Here is a 15,403-nt window from a genome sequence, read left to right on the forward strand (position 1 = left end):
CATGCCTGGCCCATGTGTTAAATCTCATAGTTCAGCGTTTCCTCAAGACATACCCCAATCTGTCTGATTTGCTCACGAAGGTGCGCCGCATCTGTGCGCATTTCAGGAAGTCCAGCACAGATGCTGCCACTCTCAGGGCAGCGCAGCGCCGCCTCCAACTGCCCGCTCACCGACTGTTGTGCGACGTGCCCACGAGATGGAATTCAACACTAACCATGTTATCCAGAGTTTACCAGCAGCGCAGAGCGATTGTAGACTGCCAGATGTCAACTTCCACCAGAACTGGTAGTCAGGTCAGTCAGCTTCCTCAAGTCTACAATGAGGAGTGGACGTGGATGTCTGATATCTGTCAGGTGCTGAGTAACTTTGAGGAGTCAACACAGATGGTCAGTGGTGATGCCGCCATCATCAGCCTCACCATCCCGCTGCTTGGCCTGTTTAAAAACTCTCTGGTCAGGATGAAGTTGGAAGCTTTGCGCTCGTCACAAGAGACGGGGGAAGAAGATTCCCTTGTTGATAGCCAAAGCACCCTTAGGTCTGTTTCTCAGCGCATATCGGAGGAGGTGGAGGAGGATGAGGAGGAAGAGGAGGAGAATGTTGGCGAGACAGAAGAGGGGGCCATTGTTCAGTCCTTCACTGTTCAGCGTGTATGGGCAGAAGAAGAGGAGTTGGAGGAGTTGGAGGAGGAGGAAATGGACAGTCAGGCCAGTGAGGGGAGTGAATTCTTGCGCATTGGGACTCTGGCGCATATGGCAGATTTCATGCTAGGCTGCCTATCCCGTGACCCTCGCGTTCAAAGAATTTATTCCAGCACAGATTACTGAGTATTCACTCTCCTGGACCCACGGTACAAGCAAAATCTTTCCACTCTCATCCCTGGAGAGGAAAGGAGTGTGAGAATGCATGAATACCAGCAGGCCCTGGTGCACAAGCTGAAACAGTATTTCCCTTCTGACAGCGCTAGCGGCAGAGGGCGTACTTCTGCGGGACAAGTAGCGAGGGAGAGTAGGCGACCAGGCAGCTTGTCCAGCACTGGCAGGGGTACGCTTTACAAGGCCTTTGCCAGTTTTATGTCACCCCAGCAAGACACTGTCACCTGTCCCCAGTCTCGGCAGAGTAAGGCTGATATTTACAGAAAGATGGTGAGGGAGTACATGGCTGACCATACCATCGTCCTAAATGATCACACAGCTCCCTACAACTACTGGGTTTCAAAGCTGGACATGTGGCACGAACTGGCGCTGTACGCCTTGGAGGTTCTTGCCTGCCCTGCCGCTAGCATGTTGTCCGAGCGGGTTTTCAGTGCAGCTGGTGGCATCATCACCGATAAGCGTACACGCCTGTCGACTGACAGCGCTGACAGGCTGACGCTTATCAAGATGAATAAAGCCTGGATTTCTCCGCATTTCCATTCTCCACCAGGTGAAAGAAGCTGAACCTGAATAATGTATGCACTCCTCCTCCTCATTGTCCTCCTTCTCCTCCTCTTTGTACACTAAAGCAGAGGAAACTGGCTATTTTTTTGCCAGGGCCAATTGGCTCTGGCTATAGTACTCTATGTATTTAATTTTTCTGGAGGGCCAACTACCCTGTCCTCTGTTTTAAACAATTTTTGGGAGTGCCACATACAGCCATAGCAGCCTCCACACGTCGTCTTTTTAGCTGCCTTCACACATTGTCTCCATTGCTACCTCCACACGTCATCGCCATAGCTGCCTCCAAAAGTAGTCCATATAGCTGCCTCCATACATGGTCCCCTTATCAAAGGAGCTGTGTCAGGGAGAATTTTGGATTGTTTTCATGGCTTCCATGTTAACTTTGTCGCCACCCTGCTGTGTAATCCACAAAATATACTGGCAAACTTTTATCATTTACCAATATTATTTCAGCGCTTCTTGCGCATCTGTTTACATTCCCCTCACCCGCCAGAACCCAAACTTATAAGAATGCTACTACACTTGATCTTATACAAAAGGTTCTTAGAAGTGCTGTTTGGGGAGTAGCCTAGAGACAGGGGCTTGGATTGGCGAAAGCTCGCCTGGCAGCGGAGCGCCAGCTCCATCCCAAGATCCAACTAACATAGTTTTAACTGCAGCACCTTTAATCTACTACTAGTTCACTGCCTCCATACATGGTCCCCTTATCAAACGAGCTGTGTCAGGCAGAATTTTGGGTTGTTTTCATGGCTTCCACATCAAACTTGTTAACTTTGTCGCCACCCTGCTGTGTAATCCACAAAATATACTGGCAAACTTTTATCATTTACCAATATTATTTCAGCGCTTCTTGCGCATCTGTTTACATTCCCCTCACCCGCCATATCCTAAACTTATAAGAATGCTACTACACTTGATCTTATACAAAAGGTTCTTAGAAGTGCTGTTTGGGGAGTAGCCTAGAGACAGGGGCTGGGATTGGCGAAAGCTCGCCTGGCAGCGGAGCGCCAGCTCCATCCCAAGATCCAACTAACATAGTTTTAACTGCAGCACCTTTAATCTACTACTAGTTCACTGCCTCCATACATGGTCCCCTTATCAAACGAGCTGTGTCAGGCAGAATTTTGGGTTGTTTTCATGGCTTCCTCATCAAACTTGTTAACTTTGTCGCCACCCTGCTGTGTAATCCACAAAATATACTGGCAAACTTTTATCATTTACCAATATTATTTCAGCGCTTCTTGCGCATCTGTTTACATTCCCCTCACCCGCCAGAACCCAAACTTATAAGAACGCTACTACACTTGCTCTTATACAAAAGGTTCTTAGAAGTGCTGTTTGGGGAGTAGCCTAGAAACAGGGGCTTGGATTGGCGAAAGCTCGCCTGGCAGCGGAGCGCCAGCTCCATCCCAAGATCCAACTAACATAGTTTTAACTGCAGCACCTTTAATCTACTACTAGTTCACTGCCTCCATACATGGTCCCCTTATCAAACGAGCTGTGTCAGGCAGAATTTTGGGTTGTTTTCATGGCTTCCTCATCAAACTTGTTAACTTTGTCGCCACCCTGCTGTGTAATCCACAAAATATACTGGCAAACTTTTATCATTTACCAATATTATTTCAGCGCTTCTTGCGCATCTGTTTACATTCCCCTCACCCGCCAGAACCCAAACTTATAAGAACGCTACTACACTTGATCTTATACAAAAGGTTCTTAGAAGTGCTGTTTGGGGAGTAGCCTAGAAACAGGGGCTTGGATTGGCGAAAGCTCGCCTGGCAGCGGAGCGCCAGCTCCATCCCAAGATCCAACTAACATAGTTTTAACTGCAGCACCTTTAATCTACTACTAGTTCACTGCCTCCATACATGGTCCCCTTATCAAACGAGCTGTGTCAGGCAGAATTTTGGGTTGTTTTCATGGCTTCCTCATCAAACTTGTTAACTTTGTCGCCACCCTGCTGTGTAATCCACAAAATATACTGGCAAACTTTTATCATTTACCAATATTATTTCAGCGCTTCTTGCGCATCTGTTTACATTCCCCTCACCCGCCAGAACCCAAACTTATAAGAACGCTACTACACTTGATCTTATACAAAAGGTTCTTAGAAGTGCTGTTTGGGGAGTAGCCTAGAGACAGGGGCTTGGATTGGCGAAAGCTCGCCTGGCAGCGGAGCGCCAGCTCCATCCCAAGATCCAACTAACATAGTTTTAACTGCAGCACCTTTAATCTACTACTAGTTCACTGCCTCCATACATGGTCCCCTTATCAAACGAGCTGTGTCAGGCAGAATTTTGGGTTGTTTTCATGGCTTCCTCATCAAACTTGTTAACTTTGTCGCCACCCTGCTGTGTAATCCACAAAATATACTGGTAAACTTTTATCATTTACCAATATTATTTCAGCGCTTCTTGCGCATCTGTTTACATTCCCCTCACCCGCCAGAACCCAAACTTATAAGAATGCTACTACACTTGATCTTATACAAAAGGTTCTTAGAAGTGCTGTTTGGGGAGTAGCCTAGAGACAGGGGCTGGGATTGGCGAAAGCTCGCCTGGCAGCGGAGCGCCAGCTCCATCCCAAGATCCAACTAACATAGTTTTAACTGCAGCACCTTTAATCTACTACTAGTTCACTGCCTCCATACACGGTCCCCTTATCAAACGAGCTGTGTCAGGCAGATTTTTGGGTTGTTTTCATGGCTTCCTCATCAAACTTGTTAACTTTGTCGCCACCCTGCTGTGTAATCCGCAAAATATACTGGCAAACTTTTATCATTTACCGATATTATTTGAGCGCTTCTTGCTCACCTCCTTTGGTTCCTCTCTGCCACCCATTGGTTTTAAGCCTGAGTCCATTTGGGGTATGTTGCCAAGACACTCTCTAGCCTGCCGCTGCTGCCGCTGCCTCTGCATAGTCCCCTATAGTGTCAGGGTCAATTATTGGATGTTTTAGATGCTATCTAGCCTCATTCGGTCACTCTGTCATGGCCATGCTGTTGCCCATAATTTTGGCATAATGGTGCGATTAAGCAGCCACAGAGGCATCCATGCATGCTGCCCCTGCTGTTTCCTGTCCTTTTCCGTGGTGTTTCCATCCTTTTCTGAGGTTCCCAGGTGCTTGGCCAAGCTTCCCTGTGCAGATCCTTGGTCCCCTTGAAAAATGCTCGAGTCTCCCATTGACTTCAATGGGGCTCGTTATTCGAGACGAGCACTCGAGCATCGGGAAAAGTTCGTCTCGAATAACGAGTACCCGAGCATTTTAGTGCTCGCTCATCTCTAATCGTCTTACCTTATTGTTATAACTTGCATTCATTTTGGACTACAAGTGAATTCTATAGATGGTGTATTGCTAGAATAAATGAAGGGTTAAGGTGACATTACATCACTTGTAAGGTGGGTATTTAGAGATAAGAATGCAGGCTGTGGGCATGCTTGACAAAGGGGGAGGATCCCCCAAAATGCAATGGGCGTGGGCACACGTGGCTCTCTTCTACTAAGGTGATGTTATCTGCTAAAGATATATCATGTGGACTATGTGACTAATAGCTGATGAAGATTTGATGGATTGTTTAAAGATTTTGTCAAATGTATCTTTTGAAAACTAATAAAGGAATAAGAATTAACTGAAAAAAATTGTATTGAAGTCTTTTGACTGCAGCCTTTGTGTTGCTTATGGACTTATGTGATTGGAGTGTTTGTGCAATTTTCATTTCCACACACAAAAGGAGTGGGACTCTTTTTTTTATCATACCTTGGGACAAACAGCCCCTTCTGGCAGAGTGCAAGGTAGGCTTACAAAGTTCATTTTCTGGGAATTGGAACTATGCATTTTTTAGCAAAAAAAACCTGTGAGCAATTTTATAATGCAGTGTCGCAGATCATAAAAAAAAAGAATAATAGTAAATACTAGAATAATACAAATTCCAAGCACCAATATATTGTCTTCTATGCTCATGTCACAGATCTAAAATCCCAGCCAGAGTTGCTTGGTACAAATGAACACTGGTCCAGGAGCCTTCAGGGCTCCATAAATTATCTGAATATTTCTTAAGCTGTGAACTTTGTCTTCATTTGAACTTTGCATATAATGTCTCAAGTACATAAGGTGAATGAAGTTGAATTTGCACTTTTACAAACATCCCATCATTTCATCTTGGAAATATCTTATACAGCTGTAGAGATATGAAGAAATCATAAGGAGTGGGAGTCCTACTTTTTGACTCCCCATAAACAAGAAATCAACGTCCTCTTATCCAATAAACAGCCACGTTGAATAAGGAACATGTATGATCCCCTTTTGGGAGTAGAAAAAGATGTATCTGTTTGTCCTTCAGTTTCTCAAAATGTTTTACATGAATTAAGATTATTTGCCACCCTGCCACATTCCCTTGGGTGAGGCAAGTGTTAGCAGGACCCCTGGCATCCACCAGATTCCCCATCCTTCAAACTGATAGGAAAGTTTGGTAACATCACCTAATGCTGGAGTAAATTGTTGCGAGGCTGGCCAAGGCTGTGTGGCTAATATGTGGTGAGGCTCGTGCCATCCATGGAGTGTTTTACTCTGCTCAAAGGTATTGATGGAGATATAAGAGATTCATGGAATACTTCTGAATTAACATTTGATTTAACTAAATTTAGGTACTTAAAGTAGAGTAAATATTGAATAACCTCCTCGCAAGCAAGCATAGGGTAGTTTTCTTGCCTTTCACTCTTGATAATCCACTAAAATAGCTTTGGACATAAATTAAGTAAATACCAATGCTTTTCAAATCTTGATTGCTTTTACAATGTTTTGGTAATTGTATGGAAGAATGGAATATTTATTGAGTTTTTTTATTTGAACATATTTAAAAGAATACATCTTATGAAATAATTTATTACTTATTAATTCTCTGTTTGCAATAATTTTTTTAGAAATTTTTCTGTAACGCAAAAAGAAAAAAATCTAAAAATTAGCACCTAGAAGCTTAAAATTAACAGTGTTTAGTCTGATGATTTACATTTTATTTTTCATTAACACCGCAGGAAAGAAAGGAGAAGAAAAAAATCAGCTTCCCTGCACCTCAGAAGGCTTTTTATGAGTCTTACACGCTAAGCATCTTTTTAGCTGAATTGACTTGGTGCCCTCCGCCAGGTGAAAAGGCTTCCTTACAAACCTAAATCAAAATTATGCCCAAAAGGGGCAGTAATTCCCTATTACAGTCTGAATTGCTGTCCTTATAATGAACTCTGTAATGCAAAAGGATGTCTTTATGTAAAACAAAATCCAAGTGAAAAAAGGCTTCCTTCATTGGTTATTGCATACTTTTTGTCCTCTTTTTCAGTCGACTTTTTGGCAAAATACTGCATCTTCAGCCAGGAGAAGTTGGCTGAGTATAAAAGGGCTTTTGAAGCGGTAAGTGTAAATTCAGTCTCCTTTTCTTTCCCTTTTCTCTCCCCTCCCCCTTCACTCCTCCTATGTCTGTAGACAGTTAAGCAGAAATAATAAGCACCGCTGCTTGTGGTACACGTCCCATGAATTACTTGAACATCAAATGTAACTTTAGAATGGAGGCACGCTTTATTCTTTTTGTAGAACTGTTCCTCAATCCATTCTTTATTTACATGTCGTGAGCCTGAGCGATGCACAGCCATTTAGAACACACACACAAAAAAGAAGAGGCCATTAAACAAATTAAAAGGAGTGGGGATGACTAATACTGTACTCTCGGAATCTGCAATTTCATTAGTCTGAATTTAATACACAATAGATTTGCTGAACCAGGAAGGGAGACGCAACCACTCTTTAATAACCACCTACAATTAAATTATGGTAATAAACTTACTATGCAGTCGTAATAGGTAGGAATTTTTCAGTGAACTTTAGGGATTGATAATTGTCATTCAGAGCAAATTCTCCTCTTGCAGAATGGCTTTCTGTGGATTTGTCTCAATAAATACCTCTGTTTTATTATTGACTATAGTTTTAAAGACACTGCAAAGTCACCCATATTTCATATTATGGCACTGACAGGAAGGGCGCATAGAGTATACAAATCTTTGTCTCTTCAACTGCTTGGTTACCATTTCAGTGACCTTTTTTGACCTATAAATAATACTTTTTCTTTCAACATTATATATACATATATAAAATCCCATTTTCCATTCTTGGTGGATCTTCTAGACTGATTTTGTTTCTGCTGCAAATAATAGACTGCAGGTGCATTTCCATGTTCAGGTTTTTGGGTACTATTTTTAGTGCTAAGACCAGGAGTGGATGGAAAAAAAAGAAGTACCGTTTACCCTTTATATTCCCTCTCTATTTTTCAACCCACTTCTGGTTTTAGCTTAAAATAAAACAGCATCAAATGTGGAATCTCAGCGGAAACCAGTGCTGCATTTAAAATTCTTCAGATTGCGTTATACAAAACGATATCATTTAGTTGAAAGCCTTTAGCTAGTGGTTTATTAGGCCCATTTCTGATGACAGGTTCCCTTTAAGCCATTTGGTCACATGCCTGGAATTAATCAAAGAATATGCCATAAATGTCCCCCTCCACTGGGACATGGGCCTTTTTTAAAAATGGCACCCCTCCAACCCCTGTCTAGGCCTGGGAATGGAAACTGAGCATTCTATTTTAGGGAGCAAATTCATTGCAAGATGTTCACTTTAATGAATGCATCTACCACATGCACTAGTGATAATTTTAAGGATTTATATGTGATTATACTTTTATTCAAGGTTGATGTTGATGGGGATGGATACTTGGATTGTCTACAAGTCCTCATGGCCTTAAAAGAAATTGTTCCAGGGAATGCCCTAAGTGATGCTGAAGAGTTTTATGTATACAGGGTAAGATTATTATATTTTTTAAAGATATCAAAATATATCTAATGTTTTGAGTGATTTACTCATCCAAACTACAAAGTGCTTACTATATAATGTGTTGGGACATTAGTATGGTTTTGTTTTTAGTGATCATGCTATGAGCCCTAGCTCCAGCTACTTGCAACATGGACGCTTTAGCATATGAAGATATTCTTTACCCACTTTTTTGTTTATGAAAGGCCCTTTCCTGCTCTCTTAAACACTAACTAACGTCCATCAAGACATAGCTGTTGTTGGTTCCTGGGAAAGGCACCACGTACACTATATAAGTTATCAGTACACTTAAATTTGGATACAAACATGTGAAGTATAAAATTAACAATAATCCAGGCAGTTAATAGTTAAATAAATTAGTGAATAAATCCCAGGTCATGGAAGCCCTTGACGCTTTGGTCAACTGACCCTCCTTGCTGGATATTTGTATGACAAAACATACGAAGGAGTTTATCTGGTCCATTCTGTGTTCTGGGAATTTACTCACATCACTTACCCATTTACTACCTGGATTAGTGATGATTCATAAAAAGTATACTTAATATGTTTTCAGCCAAATGAGGAAGAAGACTACGTCTAACTCTCTCTATGGATTCAAAAGTAGTTCCATGGTCCTCTCCTGTGGTATAAATGCAGTTGATATTAATGTAGGAGGATGTATAAGATGGAGCCCAATGGACGCAATGACGGTAACTATAGGAGTTGCAGTGGCCGCAGTTGTTATCAAGCTTATAGGACAGGGAGGAGGAAGAGGTCCCTCTCACAATAAGGGTAACAGCATTCTCCTGCAATAAATTTTACTTCATTCCTACCACAATAATTATAGTTATGGGCAGTCCCCAGGTTATGTACAGCATAGGTTCTTTAGGTTTGTTCTTAAATTGATTTTTTATTTAAGTCAGAACATGTATACTTTATAATTGAAACTCCAGACAAGATTTGTTTTGGTCCCAGGGACAATTGGATTTTTGAAATTGTTGTGCTGTCATGGGAACAAGGATTAACAATAAAACTTCATTACAGACACTGTACAGCTGATCATTGCAGCCTGGGACAAAACTAGAGAATCCAGAGAGCTTCACCAGAGGTCACAGAGGGCATAGAGGTCCGAGGTCATCTTTAAAGGGAACCTGTCACCAGGAGACCCATTTTTAGCACTTCCCCAGTCCCCACAGAGCGTAGTACATACGCTGCCAATGTGTTTTTGTATTAAAAATTGGTTTTACAGAAAAAAAGATATGTTATATTGTACCTTTCATTAGCATGTGCTGTGTGACTAGGCAGTTGCCAAATGGGAGGGGCTGGAAAGGAGCAGCCCCCCCCACCCTTGGGGAACAGCTTCTCCATGTGACCTTTTCAAATACATGAAAACACCCATCACTTGGTTTAGCGACACCCCCTGCTGCTCTACAGCCAATCCCGAGTGAGGGTAGTTATTCATATATTTGAAAAGGTCACATGTTTCCCAAGGGTGGGGGGGAACTGCTCCTTTCCAGCCCCTCCTATTGGGCAACTGCCTAGTCACACAGCAGATGCTAATGAAAGGTACAATATAACATATATTTTTTCTGTAAAACCATTTTTTCATACAAAAACACTTTGGCAGTGTATGTACTATGCTCTGTGGGGACTGGGGGAGTGCTAAAAATGGGTCTCCTGGTGACAGGTTCCCTTTAATTGGGTGTCATTAACTAGGGGAACTCTTGTATCTACTACACATAAAGCCAAGCTGATGTATGTAAGTTGCCACTTTAGAAAAGTCTTTTTAGGGGAAGAAGGAGTAACATATCTTGGCCTCTAAATTGACTGTCCTGGGTTCAAGTCCTATCCAGGTCCACTATCTGTAAAGAGTTTGTTTGTTCTCTCCGTGTTTGTGTGGGTGTCCTCTGGTTTCCTCACACACTCCAAAAAACATACTCGTAGCTTGATTAGATTGTGAGCCCCATTGGGGACAGGGACTGATTTGGCAAAGTCTGTGTAGCACTATATCAATAAAGAAATTATTATTGATGGGCCACAGCTGTGAGGAGAAGTAAAACTTTTGTACATTGGCTTGTGAGCCTCTAGCTATATTCATGGATGATCTGAACAATCTTCTCCAATTGCCTACACCCAACGGTAGTATTAAAATGTACTGTAGCCTTTTACATACTAGACATTTTGATGGTGCTATTGTTAACGTTATTTTATAGAGGAAAGTTGTCATTATTACAAGGATACAATATTAGGACACATGTTTAAAATAATGTATCGGTACTACCTGTACTGTACATAGGATATTGTAAGAGAATCTAAGATGCAGAACTCTGGATAACATGGTGTTTTGTCAGGACTGTTCTAGAAATGATTATGTCAGAATTAATATATAGTGTAATATTATTTTCTTCCCTTGCAATGTGGCACATCAGGGTCATATTCAGTGCTTATCAGGCACTGCCGCCTCTTTCACACATGCAGACTTTCTGTTGCTCTCTTCCCCTTAGGTACATGGTGGCAGAGAGCCAAGAGCACCCAATGCATGTTATAATGGGCATGTAAAGTAATCCTTCTGGTATCTTAATTCTTAATTATCCTGTAATGGCAAAGGCTGAATACTATTCAGACATCAAACAGATATCATATTACCACAAGTTGGTTTAACTTGAGTTTGTTAAGATATAAGTAAAACCAATTGGGAGGTATTTGCACTATAGCATTGGATCAACTTTGTGTTTCATGGGCCAGTGTTCATATTCCTATTATAAAATAGCAATTCAGTAGTGCCAGCTATTGTTGGATACTTTCATTGATTTTATCAGAGCCATTTTGTCCATCTGTCAACATTATTGTATTCTATCCCTCAATCAGTCTAAAAGGGAATGTATTACCCTATATGCTTTGACCTTATCACATCAATGTCCTTCCTGTAAAATCATAATAATGAATCAGTGAAGTCTATTATTACTTGCTTTATTATGTGTTTGCTTTGTCTGTGGTTTCTTTTCTTATGAAATGTAAAACCACAAAGGTAGCACAGCATTTTATATGGTTTGTACGTGTGCCTCCAATAAACATCCCTTTTATTCACCATTCCATGTTTTGTTTAGGACATGAAAAAAACAAGTCAAACAAAGTTTTCAAAGAGAAGGTAGAGAAAGAGCGAGGTACCCGGGGTAGAGTACACATATCTGTCTACATAGACATCACCTGAGTATAATGGCGTTTTTAAGGAACACTTTGTTGTTGTGAAAGCCTGAAGAGGGGGAACCAGAGTTCTGTGGGTTTGTTCTCAATACTCGAAACACAAAGGCAATTGGCTAGGAAAAAAAGAGTTTTGTTTGCGAAACAAAGCTTTGTAGGTCACAACCATAGGGTTTTCCATAGAATGGATCCATTCAGAGCAAGGAATATGAAAGGCCCTATAATTAAACTTAACATAATACTCTCTATTAGTATTTTAAAAGTGCCTTGAACAAAGTTGACGTGAAAGTTCCTACTAGACTTTCATGCAAGAAAACAATTGATTGTAATGAAAGCTGGGATAGTGGGGAAAGTGAGGAGGTGGGAGATTAAGGTAAGGTCTTTAGGTTTTTCAGCTTAATTCTGACAGTAGTAAAAGTAAACATAAAAGACTCAAGTGGAAGCAACTCCCTTATTTCTTATGGGATTGAAAACATTGTTCATATTCTGTTATTAGGTGCATGTTTAAGCTTGTCATGTATCTTCATGTAAGAGCACAACTGCTCAAAATGTAAAGTCCTGCCCAATTATAAAGTTCAAGATACTTGACAGTGCCCTAATTGTAAATTATTTTTATGTTTCATTTATTATTACACATAAGTGGATAAAGTATCATATTATTTCAAATCCTCAATTAAAATCTACCTGTGTATTACATGGATCGGCAGGATCCGTCAGGCAATGAGCATTGGCTGATTAGTTGGTCCTTATAAAGCATAAGGAGGGGGCTCGTTTTCGTGAGATAACAACTCTACATTATACAAAGGGAAGTAATGAAAAACTTATACAGGCAGTCCCCTACTTAAGAACACCTGACTTACAGACGACCCCTAGTTACAAACGGACCTCTGGATGTTGGCAATTTACTGTACTTTAGCCTTAGGCTACAATAATCAGCTGTAACTGTTATCAAAGGTGTCTGCAATTAAGATTTATTGTTCATCCTGGTTCTTATGACAACCCAACATTTTTAAAATCTAATTGTTACAGAGAGCAAAAAAATTTTGACTGGGGTTACAATGATAAAATATACGGTTCCGACTTGCACACAAATTCAACTTAAGAACAAACCTGTAGAAACTATCTTGTATTTAACCCGTGGACTGCCTGCATTTACAATCTAAAGAGAATCTGACATGGACATGTTTATTTTAAAAATTATTCTGAAACATTTTCCCTATATTTTAAGGCCTCATGAACATGATTGTTTTTGGATATGTGCTATAATTTTTTTATAGTACAAATCTGTTCATATATGAAAGTGACACCTTGTAAGCTCTCTAAAGCTTATTAAATGTTAACACCCTCTCAAGTTATGTCCCTTCCTTATAGAAATATTGGATGATGTCAACTCCTCTTTAATGGATAACATGGACATTAATAAATATTTACATATTTAAATTAATTTAAATTAATTATTTGTAATCCCAATTTGGCATCATGCACACAGACGTATGCTCACTAGGCCGTAGCCTGGGAGAGCTTACAACCAGGTGTTGCATTGAAAGCCAGCAGCCGTTGCCATAATACGGCATTAGATAGGACATGTCTTATAATACACGTGGAATCCCGGCTGGGTCACGGTGCGACACTGTCTATGACTGGGTGCCAAGGACCTGTATGGGTCCCGTGATCCAGCCACAAATTATGCGAACGTATCACGGCTCTATACATGTGTGTGAATGAGGCCTTAGATTTTAGTTCCTCAACCACGGATATTCTATAGTTAGATTATTAATGACTGTAGCACTAGGTGGATGCTATAGGACACAGGCTTATGAAATCTTTAAACAGAACACAGAACATTATTATAGTTAAATATTGCTTGTAGGTGAAGTACCACTCCTCTTACTGGATTTTTTTTAGGGTATGCACAATTATATTTGGCCTTTCCATATCTTGTCATCAGCGATACATATAAAATATGCCACATCACTGAAATGTAGTTGGCCTCTGCACTGAGCCAGTGAAAGCATTGGGGGTTTTATAAGAGTAATTTATGGGCATGTAATGATAATATAAGACACCATCTAGATCTTCTAGCCTCAGGTGCCTTACTCATGACTCGCACATGTCATCTATTTTCATGATTGCCGCTACTTAGATGATTTAATGTTACGGCTTGTTTTGTTTACTATGCTAATGTAGCTTGTGTTTGCAACAATCAGAGCTCATTATCTCGCCATCCAAGCTCAGCAGCAATCTGCTCTCGTTCAATCCTTCATCATCTCGGCTCTACCCATCTCTTCTCTTCCAGATTCTAGAGATTGTGGACTATTATGTAACAGATGGCCTAACAGACCTGCGACTCTTCGCTGTGATGGCTAGCTTGGCGCAGAAAATAGCAGCACTAGAGTAAGTATTCAAAAGCACGGACGCTCATGAATTTTAACTCATTGCTGACAAAGGAATTAAACAGGGCGCAAACTGCTTTATCACTAAAAAGTGTAATTAAAAGACTTGGATAGCTCTCCAGCGCTGAGTGTCTCTTTCCACTAAGAAAAGCTGTCTCTTAATGCAATATTAATCAAACTAGACCTTTATTGAGCTTTCATTTATAATTGTACTCAGCAACAGAAGAAGTTCATTAAAAAAACAGAGGAATTTCGACATGATAGAGTTTGATTACACACCATTACATGCTACTACTACCAGTTATAAAAGTCACCACACATATCATCTTTCTATGTATTTATAGTCCACTCACTGTATCATGATCCTTAAAGGGGTATTGTCATTTCGGTAAATTAATGTTATTGTTTGCATGATGAAAAATTATACATTTTTTCAACTTTCATACTTTCTGCATCAATTCCTCACAGTTTTGTAGATCTCTGCTTGCTGTCATTCTATAGAAAGCGTCATTGTTTATTTCCAATGGACAGAAAGCTGACCATGGTTACACAGGTGCACGGCTCATTAGTATTATAGAGAGTAATCAGAACTGTGGGTTATAACGAGCAGTGCACCTGTGCGACCATGGTCAGATTCTGTCCACTGGAAATAAACAATAAAGCTTTCTAAAGATTGACAGCAAGCAGAGATCTAGAAAACTGTAAAGAATTGATACAGAAAGTCTATTGGAAAACTGTATAACTGTATATTTTCATTATACAAAAAGTACTTTTTGGAGATTTTCTATCTGTCGAGAAAGGTACAAATCCGTCTAAAACAAAATAATTTTGTTGCATAGCAGTTACTCCACATTTCAAGATTACAGTTTGCATAGTAAATTTCCCCCTCCCCCGTGGGGTTTTCAGGTTAATAACAAAGACACTATTTCATTTAGATATTGAACAGATTCCAGATTCCATTCCTTTCCTAGGGCACTGGTTATTACCTAGGTCTCCTATTGCCATGTTTGCTAATGTTTTATAGTGTCCTATCAATTCCTAATTATCTTTGATTGATTTGTTATATTAAACATTAGCTTTTATGGCACGCAGAGACGTGGCGGTGCTACACATGAAAAGGGAAGGATTGAAACACTTAATCTTATCTCACGGTTCCTTTTATGTTGTCTATTTCTTTATGCACCATCCCATGAATGGTTTACTATGATATCACAGCAAACTGAATGCTTTTTCATTTAATTTTAGCTCCAACTGTCTGTCTGTCACAGATATGTACAATACATGGCAAAATTGAGAAAGGTCCATTCAGGATCATTTTTAATTGCAGCTAAGCAAGAAAGGTGGCAAGCATTGTGTTCAACGTTTAATACCCAGTGCCGGTCATTCTTCTTCACTGGTGCTCGAGAAGCACATGGGCGGCACAATGGAAATTTTAAAAAAAACTCAAATTATTTAGTCTCAAAAAAAATGTCAGAAGTGGTTACTGACTAAAGAACTTCTCTTCTACTTTTATGGTCCAGAAGATGC

General features: G+C 40.4%; 1 protein-coding gene across 1 annotated transcript in view; it reads left to right on the forward strand.

The window, feature by feature from the left end:
• Positions 1–15,403, forward strand: part of LOC140129013 (uncharacterized) — a 132,870-nt gene that overhangs the window by 68,464 nt on the left and 49,003 nt on the right. Inside the window, exons 7-9 of the mRNA XM_072150662.1 lie at positions 6,766–6,836; positions 8,163–8,273; positions 13,780–13,877. Of these exons, the coding sequence (XP_072006763.1) occupies positions 6,766–6,836; positions 8,163–8,273; positions 13,780–13,877 (280 nt within the window). The remainder of the gene's footprint in view (positions 1–6,765; positions 6,837–8,162; positions 8,274–13,779; positions 13,878–15,403) is intronic.

Source organism: Engystomops pustulosus, chromosome 4, assembly GCF_040894005.1.
Source record: "Engystomops pustulosus chromosome 4, aEngPut4.maternal, whole genome shotgun sequence".
NCBI classification, from domain to species: Eukaryota; Metazoa; Chordata; class Amphibia; order Anura; family Leptodactylidae; genus Engystomops; species Engystomops pustulosus.